Consider the following 20,930-nt stretch of genomic DNA (forward strand, 5'->3'; position numbering starts at 1 on the left):
CTCTGAATCAGGCAAATGCTGCTGTTGGATACATAATAGGATCCGCTGACTAATTCCACACCAGCTCCTTCTTTTGGATTCGCCGGTGCCATGAACTGCAATTGCGAATTTCCACCTTCCATTGTGCAGTTGTGTGCACCGGAATGTGCAAACTCTGACACGCCCATTTTCTGCACCCTCTGCGCAACGGTTCCAGACTTCCCCCATCGATCCCATCACCAGCCCTACAGCGTTGTGTGTGTGTTTGTGATTCCCCTCTGCCTCGGTATTAGGCCTGCAGGCTACTGGACGCACACTGGCTCTGTATGCTGAGCTCCATGGCTTGTGATGCATGTATCTATGAGGGATATGTATACATGGTTCTAGGTGACACGTACCTGTATATTAAGACAATGATGAGGACGATCAGAGCTAGAAAGGAAGCACCGACTCCCAGGCTGATCTGAGCCTCCAAGGGGAACGTGAGCTGGCTCTCTGCATCGTACTGCACCTTCCCCAGGACTAAGTGAATTCTTCCTATCTGCACCTGGAAAGACAAAGAGCCCACATGGGGTCAGAGTTATCGCCTGGGACACAGGAGCAAAGCTTCCACCGCTACAATATGGATCCCAATGAATGTCGGATCGGGATGTCTATCTGCACGGCTGGGAATTCCAGTGGGACGCTGACTGTGCGTGGACACAGAATGGGGCTCTTGGTGCATAGGGCGAGTGGCCACTTTTACAGACAGCACACCTGATGCAGCTAGGAGGTACATGCATCCTCCTGGCTACTGGCATTTGGAGTTGTTTTTTTAGGAAAGGACATGACACAAAATCCCTCAGGCCAAAGGTTTCTAAACTGGATGTCCAGGACCAAATCATATTATTTATGGTCAATGCTAGAGCAGGTGGCAGCCAATCACAAAGTAGTACAGCCACACAGGCGAATCGCACAGAGAGGACTTCCGGGGGCGGGGCTGCTGATGTCACAGGATGTTCAGACTGACTTTAATTTCAAAGGAAGGAGAACTCATTGGCTGCCCGGTGACCATTGCATGAGTTCTCCTGCTAGTGGAGGATGTGTTCGCGGGCGTTTGGCCGGGCGGCGATTATCACTGCTTATGAAGCCTTGTGGAATCCAAGTCCTATATGTGGACTTACCGTGAACTCAGGCAGAGAGTCCACCCCTTCCCTCTTAGATGGGTAGCGAGGGGCTGGCTGCTTCTCCGGGGGCTCGCAGTACAGGTGATTACTGGTCAGGGTCTTCACTGTGCACAGCCCCTCCCCAATCATGGCGACCATCTCTTCTTTGGTGATAGCTTGATCCAGATTCTCCCCCTAGGGATAAAGCAGAAGGTCAGGTTCCTGCATCTCACGCTGGGAATGTGTATAATAATCCTACAGCTAAAATGAATGACCCCAGTGGGGTAACAATAGACCCCGCAGTCTTCACGGTAGCCGGGAGGCGCTGGGTGGCTTGTGGGCACTGTGCATCTGCCGGGGCTACGGCTACACCACTGCCTGGACCTGCAGCCTGTCCGTCACGCCTGCCTACATTGAAAAAGTCCCTCACAAAATGGCGCTTCCTCAGAGGAGACAGTTATTAAGGAGGCTATAAGAGAAATTAGCTATTTTGTGAGGGACATTTTTAACAGGGTCAGATGTGACAGGCTGGACAAGCGGCAGCTGGAGAAATGGGAGATTCCCCTCATGAGCAGACCCGTGGCCGGATGGAAGGGAATTACCTGACAATGAGGACCATGTGGCGGAAGGCACTTGAAACATGTTATACGGATGGGGGGCGGGAAAGACATACTTTGTATTTACGTCACTGAACAAACCAATATTATATAGCTGCAGATTATAGGGAACACATACTGCTTGTAAGTACGTAAGTTTGGTAGATATGTCGATAAATTGCCGGTCTAGCATGAAATCGCCGGGGATATGGTCACTGAGCGACCATACCCCCATGTGTACGGGGCGACGGCCGCCGGGAGCGCTCTCCCACGACCAGCCATGAAGTCACCGCATGCTCCTGCGACCAGCAGCTTCCTGGTGACCAGCGGCTCCCCCCTCTCGTTTTCATCAGCATGAAAATGGGACACTGGGCGATATGCTCGCTGAGCGATACATCGATTAATGATAACCGCTCAGCGAACATATCGCCCCGTGTGTACGGGTCTGTACTCATACAAGGAGTTCATTCTGTCACTCAAATACTTTTTTTTTAACATCAGATGAATTTACCACCTGTACTGACCCACCTGTAATGATATTACATACATTCGCTTTGTAGCTTCAGTCTGTAACTTTCAGCTGTATCATCATGTACTTTTATTTAGTTTATCACTTTGGGATATCACATAACATTGATACAATTGTACCCAATACTCCATTCACAGAACTTCTGGGCATAACCAAGTGCAATGTAAATAAACTCCGTCAGATGCTATAAAAACCTGACTTAAAAGTACAAAAGGAAACTATGAAAGAATTGTATTGTGTTTAATAATAGTTATAAAAAGACATTATTAAGGGCGGTAATTAATTAAGGGCAAATAAGGGCGGTATTCAATCCCGGATTCCGGGATTTAGACTGTCAGAAATCCCGTGCTGTTCTCGCTCTGCTTGACAGGAACTCAACAGTCGGAATTCAATGTTCCGGCTGTGGGTGTGTCGGCGGACATGGCTACGAATTATCGAAAAACGGAAGTTAATTCGACAATCTGTAGCCATTTCCGGCAAAACCGGTCCCACTTCTTTTAATGTCGGATCTGTTTTGTCGGAATCTGCCTTCAATGCTGTCGGAAAAGGCAGGATTGAAAAGTCATCTGAAGGTGTAAAAGCCCTCTCATTTGTCTCCTATCTGCAGTCACAATGACCTGCCAATCCGCTTGCTTGTGCTTTCAATAAAGTATATTTTCTCATTTAGGGGAAGATGTATCAAACCTTAGAGTACGATAAAGGCCCTTATTCTGGTCGGTGCGGTAATATCCGCGTGCGTTCATGCCGCCGATGTTTTGTGTCTGCGCATGTGCAGAGGCGTCTCTGCGCATGTGCGAGCAGGGCGTACGGCCAAATCCCGCATGAAATGTGAACACTCCGAACAGGGGGTGGAGAGGGGCGTGAAGGGCTATTTGGGCTCATTACCATATGCATACGCCCCGCATTTCATGGGCGTTCCCATGCAAACGCTGGGCGTACGTATGGTAATGCGGCCATGACGCACGTGTAGGGGGCGGACATATGACATCGCCGGATGTCAGCTGCCTGCCCAGATCCCTGCTTTTGCACGGAAAAATGTCCGTGTGGTCTGAGGTTGCGGGAGCTGGTGGACCACTCGGTGATGGGGGAGGTTCCCAGAGATGGAGGAGGCGTATTCCATGAAAAATACACGTGCGGTCCGTTCGGCCAGCTTCTTACCGCGTACGGACGGAGTTGGCGATCCGTATGGAAGGCGGGGTTTCGCATGCACGGTCCTGGCCGCATATTCGGATCCGGCCGCACCGATCAGAATAAGGGCCAAAGTTAAGACGTTGCCCATAGCAACCAATGATCTTAAACCTGTCATTTTATAGACTGTGCTGATTGGTTGCTATGGGAAACTTCACTTTAACTCTCTTCTCTAAGGTTTGATACATCTCCCCCTTAGACATAATTATATTTTTTGTAAGCAGAGACTGTTCTGTACGTGAGTGATCTTACCTCAACGGAGATGACGCTGCCGGGCTTGTGGCGGTACGGCTTAGCCGGATCCTCTGCATTGAGATGTCTGAGCACCGGGTCTGGTACATATGTAAATGGCGTGGAGTTGATCACGGTGAAATTAAAATGAAGGTTATCCAGGATGAACTCCACATCGACGCGGGCGTTCCAGTGCAGAGAATGGATGGCCGGCGTTTTACACAGGAGCAAGAAGGACGAATTTAACAGGCAAAGTTCTTCAAACTGCAGCGAAGGAAGGACAGCAAATTACTGGCACGGACACACACAATGTACTCCCCTATAGAATGTAAGCTCATGGGCTCGCTGCCACACTAATTGCAGCAGTGTCCTGTCCCCTGATGGAACTGTCTTTATTTACCACGTACTTGTCCTACATTGCCTTGTACTGTAATTCGTTATTTTCTTGTTTTTCGCTCATCTATGTATTGTCAGGCGCTGCAGAACCCTTGTGGCGCCATATAAACTAACGATGATAATATTCTTAAACTATAGGATGATACTTGGGGGGAGATTCCAGCAGGGCCTGTCCCTTGTGCATATCCGAATCTTCCCCATAGGAGCTGCTGCAGAGTTGGTCGAAATATTAGCACAAAATTGCTAGAAAAAAATGGGCACTGGACAATAGGGCAACTGCAATGCTATACAGAGGTGTATATAGACCATAATGGGCAGTACAGACGGTGTAATGGTTAGCATTACTGCCTCACAGCACCGAGGTCATGAGTTTGATACCCACCATGGCCCTAACTGTGTGGAGTTTGTATAATCTTCCCATGCTTGCGTGGGTTTCCTCTGGGTACTTCGGTTTCCTCCCACACTCCAAAAATTTACTGGTAGGCTAATTGTCTCCCAACAAAAGTGCCCCTAGAATGTCTGTGTGCGTGTACATGTGGTAGGGAACATAGATTGTAAGTAGGGTGGCCAATCCTGGGAGTGGGATCCAGGGATTTGGCCCCCAAAACACCGGGGTTTCCAATCCCGAGATTTCGGGATTAGACTGCGCATGCGCAGTCTAATGCCAGGCAGCGTCTGAGCACTCAGACGCTGCCCGGCTTCTCCCTTACCCAGCCAGCAGTGCAGCACTGTGCAGCGTGACAAGGTCAGAGGTCCCGCTGAGCAAGGCACAGTCGAATACGCATATCAGCCGTCCGCCCACCCATCCTCTCCACGCAGGGCACAGCCGCACACGTGCCTCAGCTGTCCGCCCGCCCACCCATCCTCTCCAGCTCCCGGCCACCCCGCAGCAGGAGACGGCAGTACCAACCCGGCAAGCCAGCAGCCCTCCCATCCGCCCACTCAGCAACTCGGCTCCTGGCTGCACCCGGCCGCCCACTCCACAAATGTAAGTAAATAGTGGGCGGCCAGGGTGTTTTTTATTATTAGGGAAGCCAATCCCGGGATTGAGCATTTTTCAATCCGAATCCCGGGATTGAAAAAATGCCCCAGGATTGGCATCCCTAATTGTAAACTCCACTGGGGCAGGGACTGATGAGACTGTACAGCGCACACATATTCTGCAGTGCTATATAAGAAACTGGCAATAAATAATAAATTACTAATAAATAAATCAAATCACCGTCCTCAGTGTGTATTTGTACCAGTCTTGTAGCCGGCACAACTGATAACCCACCTGGCTATTTCACCACCCCTTCCACCCATCGTCCTGCAGTCATAGTGAGTTGTAGGTGTCAGGTGCAGGCAAATCAGAATTGGGCGTATGGGTTCTGGGCGTACTTACAGCAGATAGTCCATGTAAGCTGGTTCTAGGCTCACTCTGCATCTGCCCGTGCCGGCAGCACAGCTACGATTAATATGGGAACCACATATACCTGCAGCAAGAGTCTCTCTATTCCTGCAGATCCCCATAACATGTAGGAAGGTGAGGGCAACCCACCAACATTTGCTGTATGTGATGGGCATCTCTGACTTATATTAATATGCCGCCTTCTATAGGCCGGTGCCAGCTACAGGAGCTGTAATGTGGGCAGAATACATATAAGCAGCCGCCAGCTACTAAGAATAAAGAACACGCACCTGCTCCACCCGGCATAGAGAGCCCTCCGGGCATTCCGTCTCAGGGACAATACGTCGCCTCCTCCCCAGACTGCGCCTCCGTCTCCTTTCCATCGGTGACACGGTTACCCGGATCTTCGGGGCTTGAACTACATCCAGATTTTGACCGTACACCAAAATCTCACGTCCTCCACTAGAACAAACATCGATCAGAGAAAATAAATATTCATAAGACGAATTCATGTCTATGTTGCCCCTGTGCTCGTATACTCCCTGAGCGTATACATCATGTAGACAAAAGTGATCAGACGCTGACAGCAACTAGATCAGTGAGATGTTACTGAAGTCAGCACCCTGTAGGTCCTCCACGTCCAGTAATTACCGCTGACGCCCTTCCTGGCAAACTGTCCACCGCTCCTGGACATCAGCAGGTGGTATCTTCTGCCGTTCCGCCTTAAGGACAGTGACCAACTGTGACATTGAAAGTCAAGGCGCCCTAGAATGCATCCGGCGCTCCAGTTCATCCCAGAAGTTCTCAACGGGGGTTAAGATCTACAGGGAAATGTAATAGGGTCGGAGGTGCTGGATCCTGACAGATCTTGGATTTTTTTTAATGGGGCAACCATTTCCAAGTCCGAGATCGGCCAGAATCCCTCAACTGGACCCTATTACATTGTCCCGCTGGGGTGTGAGCTATCCAGTCAACCCGGGTTACTGAATATTTCTATAAAAACGGCGTTGCCCTGGACACATGACAGGTGGCATTGTCGTTTATGTGGTTAGATCCTTCTGGCAATAATTGTAAATAATCTCTGTGCCAGTGGCGTAACTAGATACTGTACATGTGGGCCCCATAGCAAAAGTTTGTAAGGGCCCCTATTTATCACCTATTGCTGAAAAATGTATACAGCATATGATACTTTGACAGGCAAAGTGGGCCCCTCTCAGCTCTGGGCCCCATAGCAGCTGCACCCCCTGCACCTATGGTAGTTATGCCCTTGCTCTGTGCTAATTATATCGGACAAGGCTGGCATAGATTAATTAATGTGCACTGTTGTATGTATAAAATCTATTTAATACGTTATAAACCGGTTTGATTATAAAAATAACTCAGATGACACATTTACCATCAGCAGCTCAATAAATAAAACTTTAATACGAAGAGGGGGATCAATAGAACTAACATATTAGTTCTCTTTTGTCCTGATTGCAAACTAAAAGCTTCAAATATTTGGCAAATGCAAGTTACTGGTCCCGTAGAAGGAAACATGCCAAGAGCATATTTCATAGGACGGAGGTAGTGCTGCAGTAATGCCGGGATCTCAGCGCTGTGCTTCCCATGGGTACAAAGATAAGTACAGTTCCTCTGCTCTTCGCAAGAAAGTACTGTAATTCACGGGTCAGTGTAAGAGTGGAGGTCCGTGTACCAGTGCCGCGTGCCGCTCCTACACGGGAGCTTTTCCAAATAGATCCTTCTGGGAAGCAATTTTGGTAGTACCCCTCTACCAGTTTTATACCTTCACGTGTCTTATGCAGGCACACACGATATCGCTTGAGCGGGGGCAGAGGGGGAATTTCCACAAGACAACCAAGTCACCTGCCTAGGGCCCAGGAGGTCCCAAGGGGCCCCATAAAGATATACTGGCCATCCACATTGTTCCCAGAGGAGCATTGCGCAACTACCGCCTGACGTCATGACTTCACATGGACCTACATACACTTTGAAAGTCCCTCTCATTAAGCCTACGCCAGAAGACCTGGAGCCTGATTCATATTTGGAAACAATACATTTATCTGTAGACTGCGAACGCGCTATGTTACGCTATCGTAAGGCGCCCTGCAATCAGCAGCAAACATATAGTGCTATGGATTGTTGGAGTAAGGAGGGCCCCAAACCGGTAACTTGCCTAGGGCCCCATGAGGTCTAAATTCACCTCTGCCTTGCATAATACTGCAGTGTTTTTAATACAATCATTTTATTACCAATTGTACAGAACATAAGATCTTTTGTCGCGACATCTGACTGGCGAGCCCACGTATCAGATGCGGTCGAAATCGAAGGATTGTATGCAATATCGACTTAGTGCAGGCATGTCCAAAGTCAGGCCCGGGGGCCAATTGCGGCCCGTGCTGTCATTTCAAGCGTCCCGCAGCCTCCAGCTGGAAGCGGGCACAGCATCAGATGTGGGAAGCACAGCACAGGACACTAAAGGTGGGGCCATGGTGAGCGGGCCTTTACCTTGCTGTCTGCTGCAGTGAGGAGGTGCCGGCCACCACAGTCAGATGTGATTGGCGTCCTACCCCTGCTGCTGCAATCGTATATCACCCTACTCCACAATTAAAGTGACAGCAGTGTTTGGGGAGGGGGGCAGCAAGGGGGAAGCTTGCTCCCGTAACATGCAGAGCGGAGGAGGGCAGCAGCGGGAGCCCAAGCATCTCCTGTCCTTGCAGTGCCTGCTTTGCCTCTCCTTCCTCTGGCTCACACAAGGGGCTGGGAAACATAGAGAGAGGGGAGGGGGCAGAGTGGGGGACATACAGTGAAGGAGGGTCAGGCTGGGGGACATACAGTGAATGGAGGCAGTGATGGCCATTCAGAGAAGGGCGAGCAGGGGCAGGCTGGGGGACATACAGTGAATGGGTACATAGTGAATGGGGGTCATACTGTGAATGGGAGTCATACAGTGAAGGAGGGTCAGGCTTGTGGACATACAATGAATGAAGGCACTGATGGAAATTAAGAGAAGGGGGAAGGCTGGGGGACAGAGTGAATGGGTGCAGAGTGGGGAACATACAGTGAATGGGGGACATACAGTGAAGGAGGGGCAGGCTGGGAGACATACAGTGAATGGGGGCAGGCTGGGGGAAATACACTGAAGGGGCAGGCTGGGGGACATAGAGTGAACGGGGGCAGAGTGGGGGACCGTTCTGATGTGATTAATGATTCAAAGAATGTCATGCTGAATGGTCGGCCCCCACACATTAACACTTCACCAAATCTGGCCCTCGTCACAAAAAGTTTGGACACCCCTGCCCTAGTGTATGGACACCATAAGAAAGCAAAAGTTATTGGCTCCGTCCACTGAAAGAACAGCAGGCAGCACACTCAGGACCACTTCACTGCTGGCAGCAAGGAATCACTGGACAGTGGCTGAATAGGAGCATATGGGGCAATGGGGCCAGGCCCAGCCCAGGATGGCATTATATCACTGGATGGTAGCAGCAGTACCAGTGCACCCATGACCAGACTGACTCCCAGTCCCACCAAGGGCCGTCACAGCAGTGATGAGCCTATTTTAGCCCCTCTCTGGCCAAAGGCGACACAGTGTGTCACTCTCACTGAGACACCACGCTGGCCTCTTCTTCCTCTGCTTAAGCAGTCGGGTGAGTGTGGCGTAAGAGCAGCGCTGGTGTTGGCGGTGAAACACGCCCTCTCTGACACCACGCCGCATGCAGCCACACAGCAGTGTCTGAGCTGATTGCTTCTAGTACTCAGCGCTGCCTGGAGGAAAACAAAGGTGCGCATGCACACCCTGATCCCACTAATCCTGGCACTGGAGGCTGGGATTTAAATCACAGTATTTTTGGGCCTAAATCCAGGGACCTCGCATATTGTGACCCCAGAATTTGCCTCCCCAGAACAGATGTATGCACGCTTTATTCTTTGTGCACTTGTGCTATAGAGAAAATCCTGTTTCCCGCACACGTGCGCCCATCTCTATATGAGTCCAGTATGCGGATTAAGGGTCCCATTTATCACACAATATTGGCGGCTGTTCCTGCGAATCATATTAAGTGTCCCCTGAATGCATGTAGGAGGGGCCACACCAGCACATGCTAATAACATCATTATAAGCAGCCTAATAACAATTACAGATGCTCCTCATACTATATATAGGATTTGGCGCATCCAATAGGCACAGACAGATAACAAGAGGAGAACATGGAACGGTTTTATATTATTATATAATCACTATATATTATTCCTATATTAATGGAACCACCCAGCACAGTGATTTACTTTTATTTTTCTTTCTGTGACTAAAATATACCATCAACATTACAGCATTGGACATGTCAAAATTTGTGGTTGTCGACATATAATGTGTTGACTATTTGGAACTAAAATAACGCATTGTATGTGAAACATATTTTTAGTTCTGTTAGTAGTTATAATAATATTTATAAAAAAAAACTATTCCAAGCTAGATAGGACATCCCATAATGACATCACAATTAGTATGACATCATTATGACATCACAATCACTAGAAGGCAATAAATTGCTGCTCCCTCAAGCTTTAGCTTAGATAGGAAAGTAGGAGTGAATGTCTCTGGACAGAGATATGGCAGCTATGCCGATTTACTTTATGATATGCGTCAGCTTGCTGACAATCTTGGCCGAAGGCCGACCTTTGCCTACAGCAGAAGGATCTTCAGTGGTCACCATGCCACATGCTGTACGGCACCATAGCCTGGATTTCGGATTACCCCATAATCGCATTATGCGACTGGTGATGATTATAGGACTTGTCCTTGGACTTCTTTGCTTTGCAGCTATATTATTCTGCTGCTTGAGATACTGCTATAAGAATGTAAAGGAAATCCTGATGAAGAAATGTCTGATAGAGAAACTGGAGCTACTGACTGGGTCCCAATCTATTCCTAAAGATGTGGATTTAGAATCCATCGTGATTCATGGGCATACTACACCAGAACCAGGACCACGCAAGTCCAACAGCGAGGAATCAGACAAAGCAAATCAGACCATCAAGCTTCCAACAACCAAGGACAAAAAGCCAAAGACCGGAATCAAGACATCAAAGGTACCTAAAATAATAGGTACACAAATGGGCAAAATAAGAAAAATCAAAGATAAGAAGCCCAAATTTCTCAGAATTCCAGTGTTGAGGAGTGAGAAGGTTCAGGCATTGGTAACCCAGATCCTCTGTGGATATTTGTATAGTATCGGATCACCGTTACCAGCCCAGTGTACGGAACCAGCTCTCCGGTACCAGCCCAGTGTACAGAACTAGCTCAGAGGTACCAGCCCAGTGTAGAGAACCAGCTCACCGGTACCAGCCCAGTGTACAGAACCAGCTCAGCGGTACCAGCACAGTGTACAGAACCAGCTCAGCGGTACCAGCCCAGTGTACAGAACCAGCTCTCCAGTACCAGCCCAGTGTACAGAACCAGCTCAGCAGTATCAGCAGGTGTACAGAACCATCTCAGCGGTACCAGCCCAGTGTACAGAACCATCTCAGCGGTACCAGCCCGGTGTACAGAACCAGCTCAGCGGTACCAGCCCAGTGTACAGAACCAGCTCAGCGGTACCAGCCCGGTGTACAGAACCAGCTCACCGGTACCAGCCCAGTGTACAGAACCAGCTCAGCTGTACCAGCCCAGTGTACAGAACCAGCTCAGCGGTACCAGCCCAGTGTACAGAACCAGCTCAGCTGTACCAGCCCAGTGTACAGAACCAGCTCACCGGAACCAGCACATAGTACAGAAACTTCATACTCTCTGTATTTTAATAAAAGCTGTTCTGTACCTAATTTTGTTTGTCCTGTATTATGTAATATTATATAGAATACGCAGCACTGCTGAAACAATAGGTCACACATCAGACACATTTATATATCCATAGTACTGTTATAAATACATTGTTCTTGTTAGTAAATAGTGACATAGAGATATTGTAACACCTTGCAGTATTTGGTATATAATCTCAGGTAATGTTTCCAGTTATCCGATCGACAGGTTCTAAATTATATACACAACAGTACTATGAAGTAGGATTTATTAAGCTGGAACTCACCTGAGTTCCAGATGAGTTATACCGTGTTCTCACTGCCAGTGAGAAATACACTGCAGGGACTGACCCCCGTTCTCACTGCAAGGCAAATTCCCGGGTGAAGAAGTTCTAACCGGTAATTTGCCTTTTAACACGGGTTTTTCTGCAGTGTGAACGGGTCAACCCGTGTCTGCATACCCGGATCTCAAACATGGGTAAAAAGAAGGGTTTTACTTATGTATGAGATCCGGGTATACGACCGGTTCACACTGCAGAAAAACCTGTGCTAAAATTCCCGGGAATTTGCCTGCAGTGAGAACGGGGTATAAATTGCCAGTAAACATTGGACCAGTGGTGTAAAATCTTTAGAGGGGCTGCATGTTACACTGTAGTAAGACTCTCCGAATGTTGCTATTTGCAGAACTGTCCTGGCAATTAGTCTAGGTTATACTTTGCTCAGCAAAATGTCTGTGCTGTCTCTGATGCTGTCCCTCTCTATGATGCTGTCCCTCTCTATGATGCTGTCCCTCTCTATGATGCTGTCCCTCTCTATAATCAGCTCGGGACAGGTGTAGATGGAAATACAGGACGACCTGTCATTATGTAGCAAAGGGGGAAGCGGACTTGGCTTCGACCTCACTTTCCGTCACACCCTGCTTACAGCAATCTGGGGAGGGCTCCTGAAGATGGCAGGCAGCCGGGACACACTCTCAGCACGTCTCACCACCAAACGACTGGTTGCTTATCTGCTCCATCGTACAGGAGACCCACAGGTTGGCACACCATGTAGATCTGTCCCCTCAAGATGGCCACCACAGCACTGCTCCAACGGTTCCCTCCGAGCCCAACTGTCAGTGTGGGGCTTCTATATATAGACTTCAGTCACATGACCCAATGGCTGCATGCTGCTGTAATGTCAGCTGCACCTATCATTGGACCAGTGGTGTCAAACTCATGGTCCTCCGCCTGTTGTAGAACTACATGTCCCAGCATGCCCTGCCACAGTTTTAGCAATCCATTATATAAAATCTGAGGCAGGGCATGCTGGGATGTATACTTCCACAACAGCTGGAGGGCCATGAGTTTGACACCACTGCCTTGGACTGACACAAAAGGATTCTTCCCAATAGGTGATGGTACTTAGGCCCTCATTCTGGTTCAATCGGAAGGGGGTGAATTATTCCACAGGGCGGCATCTCAGGTGCTAGTTAAGCTGCCATGTTTGCAGCTTACCGAGCTAACCTGAATCAGGACCTTCAGTTTTGTGCATGCATAGTTGCATTACAATGATTAGGGCTCCATAGTATGCAGCCCCCAGGACTAATGCATTATGGCTGCATTATAGCACAGGCCGGGCTTCCAGCTACTCACACTCTGGACAGCAGTCCCTGTGGGAGGAGTTTCCTCTCAAGTGACTCCCAGCCCTGTGTGAGATCAGCAGGCAGAGCTTCCAATCAGCAGCCGCTACACAGCCGCCGCCTCCCCCTGCAGAGCCAGCTTGTCCTGCATTCTGCTGGGTCCGCACACAATGTAGAAAAGGTTGAAAATAGGTTTTCTTTTGTACAGCGCTCTGACTGCGGTGTGCATTGAAAGGTCTCCAGTAATTAGGTCGATAGTTAATAGGTGGATCTCTATTGGTTGACAGCCAACAGGTCGAAATTGACATACGGTCAACATGGAAATGTTCGACGCAGTAAAAGCTCAATGAGTTTTCAATTTTTTTTTGGGGGGGGTGTCTATGTTGAAATCTGCTGACATGGGACACTGTATGCGTGTACCAAACTATTATAATCTAACTCTGGGCCCAACTGGATCGTGAAGAACAAGTCGGTTACAAAAAAAAAACCATGAAAAGTGTACAAGTCCGAATCGGGCCCCTAGAGCCTTATTCAGATTTGTACGCAATGCGCTTATCGGTAGACTGTGCACGCGCCAAGGCACTTTACTGATGGCACCTACAATCAGCAGCAGACATTTAGTGCTATGGATTGTTGGAGTAAGTAGGGCCCCAAACCGGTATCTTGCCTAGGGCCCCATGAGGTCTAAATCCACCTCTGCCTTGCATAATACTGCAGTGTCTTTAATACAATCATTTTATTACCAATTGTACAGAACATAAGATCTATCGACACGACATCGGACTGGCGGGCCCAGGTATCTCGTCGGGTGACACATTCGATGTGCAGACAATCCTTCGATTGATCGCACAGATGCGGATTGTATGCAATATCACCCTAGTGTATGGGCACCATAAGAAAGCAAAACTCTGCAAAATATTATTCATGCTTATATAACCTACAAAATGACCCTGTGACCCCCCAACCAAATCCCGAAGAGATATCTAATTTTCTTAAAAACCTACCTCTACGGTCTCTATCCACACAAGATATTGAATTCTTAAACTCTCCCTGGACTCTCCAAGAGATGGAGTCAGCCATATCTTCACTACTTTTAAATAAAGTCCCTAGCCCAGATGGCTTCACCTCCAACTTCTATTAGCATTTCAAAAAGACCCTTGCCCCAGTCCTTTTAAACCTCTTCCAAGAATCTACACCCTCTCCTCATTTTCCAAAGAGATGTTAGAATCCCGAATAGTAACCATCCCGAAACCGGGTAAACCCCCCACTGCAGTGCAAAATTACCGCCCTATTGCTCTTTTGAACGTAAATGTCAAATTATTTGCAAAAATGATCGCAAACAGGCTCTCTCCCCTTTTACCCAACATTATTAACCCAGATCAAGTGGGATTTGTAATTGGCAGACAAGCGTATGAAATACAAGAATTCTAAATATTATTGAACATTGCCATAGTTCCAATCGACCTCTATTCTTGCTATCGCTCGATGCTGAACAAGCGTTTGATAGGCTGCACTGGAACTATATGCCACAGACGCTACAGAAATTTGGAATTACAGGCACTTTCTTTGATGCCATCCTAGCTCTGTACTCCTGCCCATCGGCCAAAGTATTTGCCAATGGCTGCCTATCTGACATAACCAACGGCACCAGACAGGGCTGCCCCCTTGGACAATTTAGTTTGTGTCGCTAATTCAGAATCATCCCTTCCCCGGTTACACTCTATCCTCGAACATTACACACAAGTCTCCTACTATAAACTAAATACTTACAAAACAGAGGCCCTCCCATTACATATTTCTATTGAATCCATTCAATCCATGAAATCCCAGTATAAATATGCCTGGCAAAACAAATCTCTTAAATATTTAGGCGTGCACCTTGCTAGAGACTCTGACCGTATGACCTGTAATTATGACCCTCTACTCCAGGGCTGGGCAACACCGGCCCTCCAGATGTTGATGAACTACACATCCCAGCATGCCTTGCATCAGTTTCAGCATGGCCACATAGCAAAACTAATGCAAAGCATCCTGGGATGTGTAGTTCACTAACATCTGGAGGGCCGGTGTTGCCCAGCCCTGCTCTACTCAGAACATTTGAAACTTTGACCACGGAATGGCTTTTACGGGACGTTACATGGATGGGGCGCGTAGCGGCAGCCAAGATGATTCTCCTTCCCAAACTCATGTATCTATTCAGAACCATTCCTCGCCCCTATCCCAAATCAATTTGCAATACATTTAACCGTATTCTTTAAAATTATGTTTGGGGAAGGAAGAAAACTAAGCTCGCCAGGTCTATTCTTACTGCCCCAAAAGACAAAGGGGGTGTTAGAGGGGTATCCCTGGACCTGCTCCCTAACTCTATTGTCCCAGCCTGGGGTCCACGAATACGTGCGGTGCTAGGCTTCACCTGTACCCGTCCCGGCTGTAAGGGCGAATTAGGTCCGCCCAGACTCCGTTACAGGCAGGTCTTATGATGGGACAACGTATTTGTGGAATCAGACCGGGAGCAAGAGGAGATCTAACTACTCCCTGACTGGATAGGCCAGGGGACCCCTCACGGGACGAGTGATGACGCACTGAGGTGGTGATAACTGCAACAATGCAGAGACGGTGGTATATAAGTAACTGACAAATGGCAACAATGCACAAACGATGGTATAATAATAAAGTTAGTTGCAACAATGCAAAGATGGTGGTATATATATAACTGACGAATGGCAACAATGCACAAATGATGGTACTCGATAATCAAACAACCTCTTCCCCCAATTCCCTATACTGCACGGGGAAGCCCCAAGTGCAGATACCCACAAGGATACAGGGGTGACTGAAGGCAAGAGGACGGCAGGCAATACACAGGTACTTAGCTGAAGCTGGAACTGAGACTCCGGAGCAAAGCAAGCTAAGGCAGTGCAGGACCAGGAACACCACGGGACTGCTAGACGCAGGATCCAATAGGCTATAACCGGCGTCTGTTCCAAGCAGACGCCGGCTATTTATTCAAGTTTGCCGCCCCTGTGGCTGCTGACGTCCGCCACACTGTAGCCGCACGCCGGGCGGAAGTTTGGGGATGTTGCCGAGCAACGCCCCGACGCGTGGCAGGAGGAAGAGACAGGCCAGAAGCTCGGGGCGTTGCCTGGCAACGACCCTGACGCTGCCCCGGCGCACTGCACTCGCCGCCCGTCCCGGACCTGTCAGCCGCAGGAGAGGATCCGGGACGGCGACTGCTAACAGGGGGAATAGCGTATCCAGATTTGGAAAAATACCATGCAGCCTGCATTCTAAGTCAAATTAGAGATTGGGCTAATACGGATCTCTCTAAACCCTGGGTTAGCATAGAACAAAATGCCACATCTCCCTTCCAATTATTAGACTTGCTTTGGCTCCCCTCCTCAGCTATCCCTCCCTCCACTAATAAATGTAAAGCAATTACCACCACTTTATCCCTATGGCACAAACTATGCAAGACCCATTCAAACCATTGTAGTCCCTCCCCATATTTGTCTCTCCAATCCATTGCGTATATAATTCCAGATCTAGACCTGAGCTCTTGGAAATCGCAAGGTCTTACGTCTCTCCAAGACATTCAAGCGCAAGACAATCTGCTTCCATTTTGTCAACTCCAAGAACGTTTTCAAATCCCAAAGCAGTACTTCTAGAAGTATCTCCAAATTAGAAGTTGGCTCTCTACTTTCCACGATAAACCCCTAACCCCTAGGAACTACTGCAAATCTTCCTTCTTATACGCTCCAAAACAAGCCGGGGAAACATCTCGAGATGGTACGGACATATTACAACAGAATCCATCAATTTAGCATTTCCTTCCCAGACTAAATGGGAGAGGGACCTTGGAGATGTTTTTGACCCAGAAATCTGGTCGAGTATTTTCTCCTCCTGCTTCAAAATTTCAAAATGTGTCTCCCACACAGAGATGTTTCTCAAACTCATCCACAGAGTCTACCTTACCCCCGAATTCCTGCATAAGATCTGGCCCAAAGCCTCACCCTACTGCTGGAGATGATGCGGACAGATTGGGAGCATCTTACATGGTTTTTGGACTTGTCCCCACATCCAGGCACTCTGGACAGCAATTTTTCACCTAATTTCGAAAGTACTAAGGTATCATGTCCCCCTGAGTCCCTTGATCGCATTATTCCACTATTCTTACCCACATGTAATTGTTACAGATAGTTATATCCTCGGCCATATACTTATTGCCTCTAAGGCTGCTATGGCCCAGCAATGGAAAACCCCAATTATCCCCTCCATTCAAAGTATAGAAGGCAAAATTCAAAAACACTTTACTGTATATATATGAAACAGCTCCCAGTCCATACAACCCCCCTTCACCTCTCACCAGAAACAAATGGGCTGAATGGTCTTTATACAAAACCGTCGACTGCACTCAGACCTCCCAAACACATAACATTTCAATTGACAGCTTACACTCCCCTTCTTCTTCTTCATAGTTACGTAGAAACTGGTTGATAAATCGACTGTCATCCCTTTTGATTGTGCTCATGATTTCATTGTTGTCAGATACTTTCCTTTATGGCTTTTAACAGCAATATGTCGGAACTAATGAGATATATATATATATATATGATTACATCCTACCGTATAACTTATTCGGTAATACTTCCCCTTTTATTTCTTCCCCCCCACTTTGTAACCAATGACTATGTAATTGTACCGATCTGTGATCTATTTTGTATTATGGTTGTCATGTCAAAACCTTTTGGTACTTTCATAAAACCTCAATAAAAATGATTAATTTAAAAGAAAGCAAAACTCACTGGCTCCGTCCACTGGAAAGAACAGCAGCAGGCAGCACACACAGGACAACTTCACTGCTGGCAGCAAGGAATCACTGGACAGTGGCTGAATAGGAGCGTATGGGGCAATGGGGCCAGGCCCAGCCCAGGATGGCATTATATCACTGGAAGGCAGCAGCAGTACCAGTGCACCCATGACCAGACTGACTCCCAGTCCCACCAGGGCCGTCACAGCAGTGATGAGCCTATTTTAGCTCCTCTCTGGCCGAAGGCGACACTAAGTGTGACAGTGTGTCACTCTCACTGAGACACCACGCTGGCCTCTTCTTCCTCTGCTTAAGCAGTCGGGTGAGTGTGGCGTAAGAGCAGTGCTGGTGTGGGGCGGTGAAACACGCCCTCTCTGACACCACGCCGCATGCAGCCACACAGCAGTGTCTGAGCTGATTGCTTCTAGTACTCAGCGCTGCCTGAAGGAAAACAAAGGTGCGCATGCACACCCTGATCCCACTTATCCTGGCACTGGAGGCTGGGATTTAAATCACAGTATTTTTGGGCCTAAATTCAGGGATCTCGCAGATTGTGACCCCAGTATTTGCCTCCCCAGAACAGATGTATGCAGGTTTTATTCTTTGTGCACTTGTGCTATAGAGAAAATCCTGTTTCCCGCACACGTGCGCCCATCTCTGTATGAGTCCAGTATGCGGATTAAGGGTCCCAATTATTACACAATATTGGCGGCTGTTCCTGCAAATCATATTAAGTGTCCCCTGAATGTATGTAGGAGGGGCCCCACCAGCACATGCTAATAACATCATTATAAGCAGCCTAATAACAATTACAGATGCTCCTCATACTATGGGGGAAATTTACTAAAGGGAATTTGTAAAAATAGGTGTAAAAACAGGTGTATTTGTATCCAGAAATACACTTATTTTTGACATTTACTATCCCGAAAATACGGCAATTCATATTCGTATTGATAGCACATCAATACGACTACGAATTGCCGTATTTTTGGTATAGTAAATGTCAAAAATAAGTGTATTTCTGGATAAAAATACACCTGTTTTTACACCTAGTTTTACAAATTTCCTTTAGTAAATTTCCCCCTATATATAGGACTTGGCGCATCCAATAGGCACAGACAGATAACAAGAGGAGAACATGGAACGGTTTTATATTATTATATAATCACTATATATTATTCCTATATTAATAGAACCACCCAGCACAGTGATTTCCTTATCTTTTTCTTTCTGTGACTAAAATATACCGTCAACATTACAGCATTGGACATGTCAAAATTTGTGGTTGTCGACATATAATGCGTTGACTATTTGGAACTAAAATAGCGCATTGTATGTGAAACATATTTTTAGTTCTGTCAGTAGTTATAATAATATTTATAAAAAAAAACTATTCCAAGCTAGATAGGACATCCCATAATGACATCACAATTAGTATGACATCATTATGACATCACAATCAGTAGAAGGCAATAAATTGCTGCTCCCTCAAGCTTTGGCTTAGATAGGAAAGTAGGAGTGGATGTCTCTGGACAGAGATATGGCAGCTATGCCGATTTACTTTATTATATGCGTCAGCTTGCTGACAATCTTGGCCGAAGGCCGACCTTTGCCTACAGCAGAAGGATCTCCAGTGGTCACCATGCCACATGCTGTACGGCACCAAAGCCTGGATTTCGGATTACCCCATAATCGCATTATGCGACTGGTGATGATTATAGGCCTTGTCCTTGGACTTCTTTGCTTTGCAGCTATATTATTCTGCTGCTTGAGATACTGCTATAAGAATGTAAAGGAAATCCTGATGAAGAAAAGTCTGATAGAGAAACTGGAGCTACTGACTGGGTCCCAATCTATTCCTAAAGATGTGGATTTAGAATCCATCGTGATTCATGGGCATACTACACCAGAACCAGAACCGCGCAAGTCCAACAGCGAGGAATCAGACAAAGCAAATCAGACCATCAAGCTTCCAACAACCAAGGGCAAAAAGCCAAAGACCGGAATCAAGACATCGAAGGTACCTAAAATAATAGGTACACAAATGGGCAAAATAAGAAAAATCAAAGACAAGAAGCCCAAATTTCTCAGAATTCCAGTGTTGAGGAGTGAGAAGGTTCAGGCATTGGTAACCCAGATCCTCTGTGGATATTTGTATAGTATCGGATCACCGTTACCAGCCCAGTGTACGGAACAAGCTCTCTAGTACCAGCCCAGTGTACAGAACCAGCTCAGCGGTACCAACCCGGTGTACAGAACCAGCTCGCCGGTACCAGCCCAGTGTACAAAACCAGCTCAGCTGTACCAGCCCAGTGTACAGAACCAGCTAAGCGGTACCAGCCCAGTGTACAGAACCAGCTCAGCTGTACCAGCCCAGTGTACAGAACCAGCTCACCGGTACCAGCCCAGTGTACAGAACCTGCTCGTCGGTACCAGCCCAGTGTACAGAACTAGCTCAGCGGTACCAGCCCAGTGTACAGAACCAGTTCTCTAGTACCAGCCTGGTGTACAGAACCAGCTCAGCGGTACCAGCCCAGTGTACAGAACCAGCTCAGCTGTACCAACCCAGTGTACAGAACCAGCTCACCGGTACCAGCCCGGTGTACAGAACCAGCTCACCGGTACCAGCACATAGTACAGAATCTTCATACTGTTTTTTAATAAAAGCTGTTCTGTACTTACTGTAATTGTGTTTGTCCTGTATTATGTAATATTATATAGAATACGCAGCACTGCTGAAACAATAGGTCACCCATCAGACACATTTATATACCAATAGTACTGTTATAAATACATTATTATTTTTATTAATTAATGACATAGGGGTATGTGTATTAATGACCATGGCACTACTATTAGTACATAGCAGCAAACCAAAATTTTATGCACAAATAAAATAAGTTTCCTTACTAACATTATAGGTTTAGTTTCCACCTGTCAGCATGTGAGATTGAGCTTTATCTTCTTACTCTGTTAAACATTTTTGATTGTCTGTAAACATTGGACCAGTGGTGTCAAACTCATGGTCCTCCGCCTGTTGTAGAACTACATGTCCCAGCATGCCCTGCCACAGTTTTAGCAATCCATTATATAAAATCTGAGGCAGGGCATGCTGGGATGTGTAGTTCCATAACAGCTGGAGGGCCAGGAGTTTGACACCACTGCCTTGGACTGATACAAAAGGATTCTTCCTAATAGATGATGGTACTTAGGCCCTCATTCTGGTTCAATAGGAAGGGGGTGAATTATTCC

The 20,930-nt window shown here is 47.3% G+C and overlaps 1 protein-coding gene across 1 annotated transcript in view; it reads right to left on the reverse strand.

Moving 5' to 3' along the window:
- Nucleotides 1-20,930, reverse strand: part of PLXNB1 (plexin B1) — a 308,999-nt gene that overhangs the window by 16,174 nt on the left and 271,895 nt on the right. Inside the window, exons 20-23 of the mRNA XM_083155963.1 lie at nucleotides 5,745-5,916; nucleotides 3,690-3,932; nucleotides 1,143-1,319; nucleotides 378-526 (exon numbers count right to left, since the gene is read on the reverse strand). Of these exons, the coding sequence (XP_083012089.1) occupies nucleotides 378-526; nucleotides 1,143-1,319; nucleotides 3,690-3,932; nucleotides 5,745-5,916 (741 nt within the window). The remainder of the gene's footprint in view (nucleotides 1-377; nucleotides 527-1,142; nucleotides 1,320-3,689; nucleotides 3,933-5,744; nucleotides 5,917-20,930) is intronic.

This window comes from Crinia signifera, chromosome 8 (genome assembly GCF_055691185.1).
Source record: "Crinia signifera chromosome 8, ASM5569118v1, whole genome shotgun sequence".
NCBI lineage: Eukaryota > Metazoa > Chordata > Amphibia > Anura > Myobatrachidae > Crinia > Crinia signifera.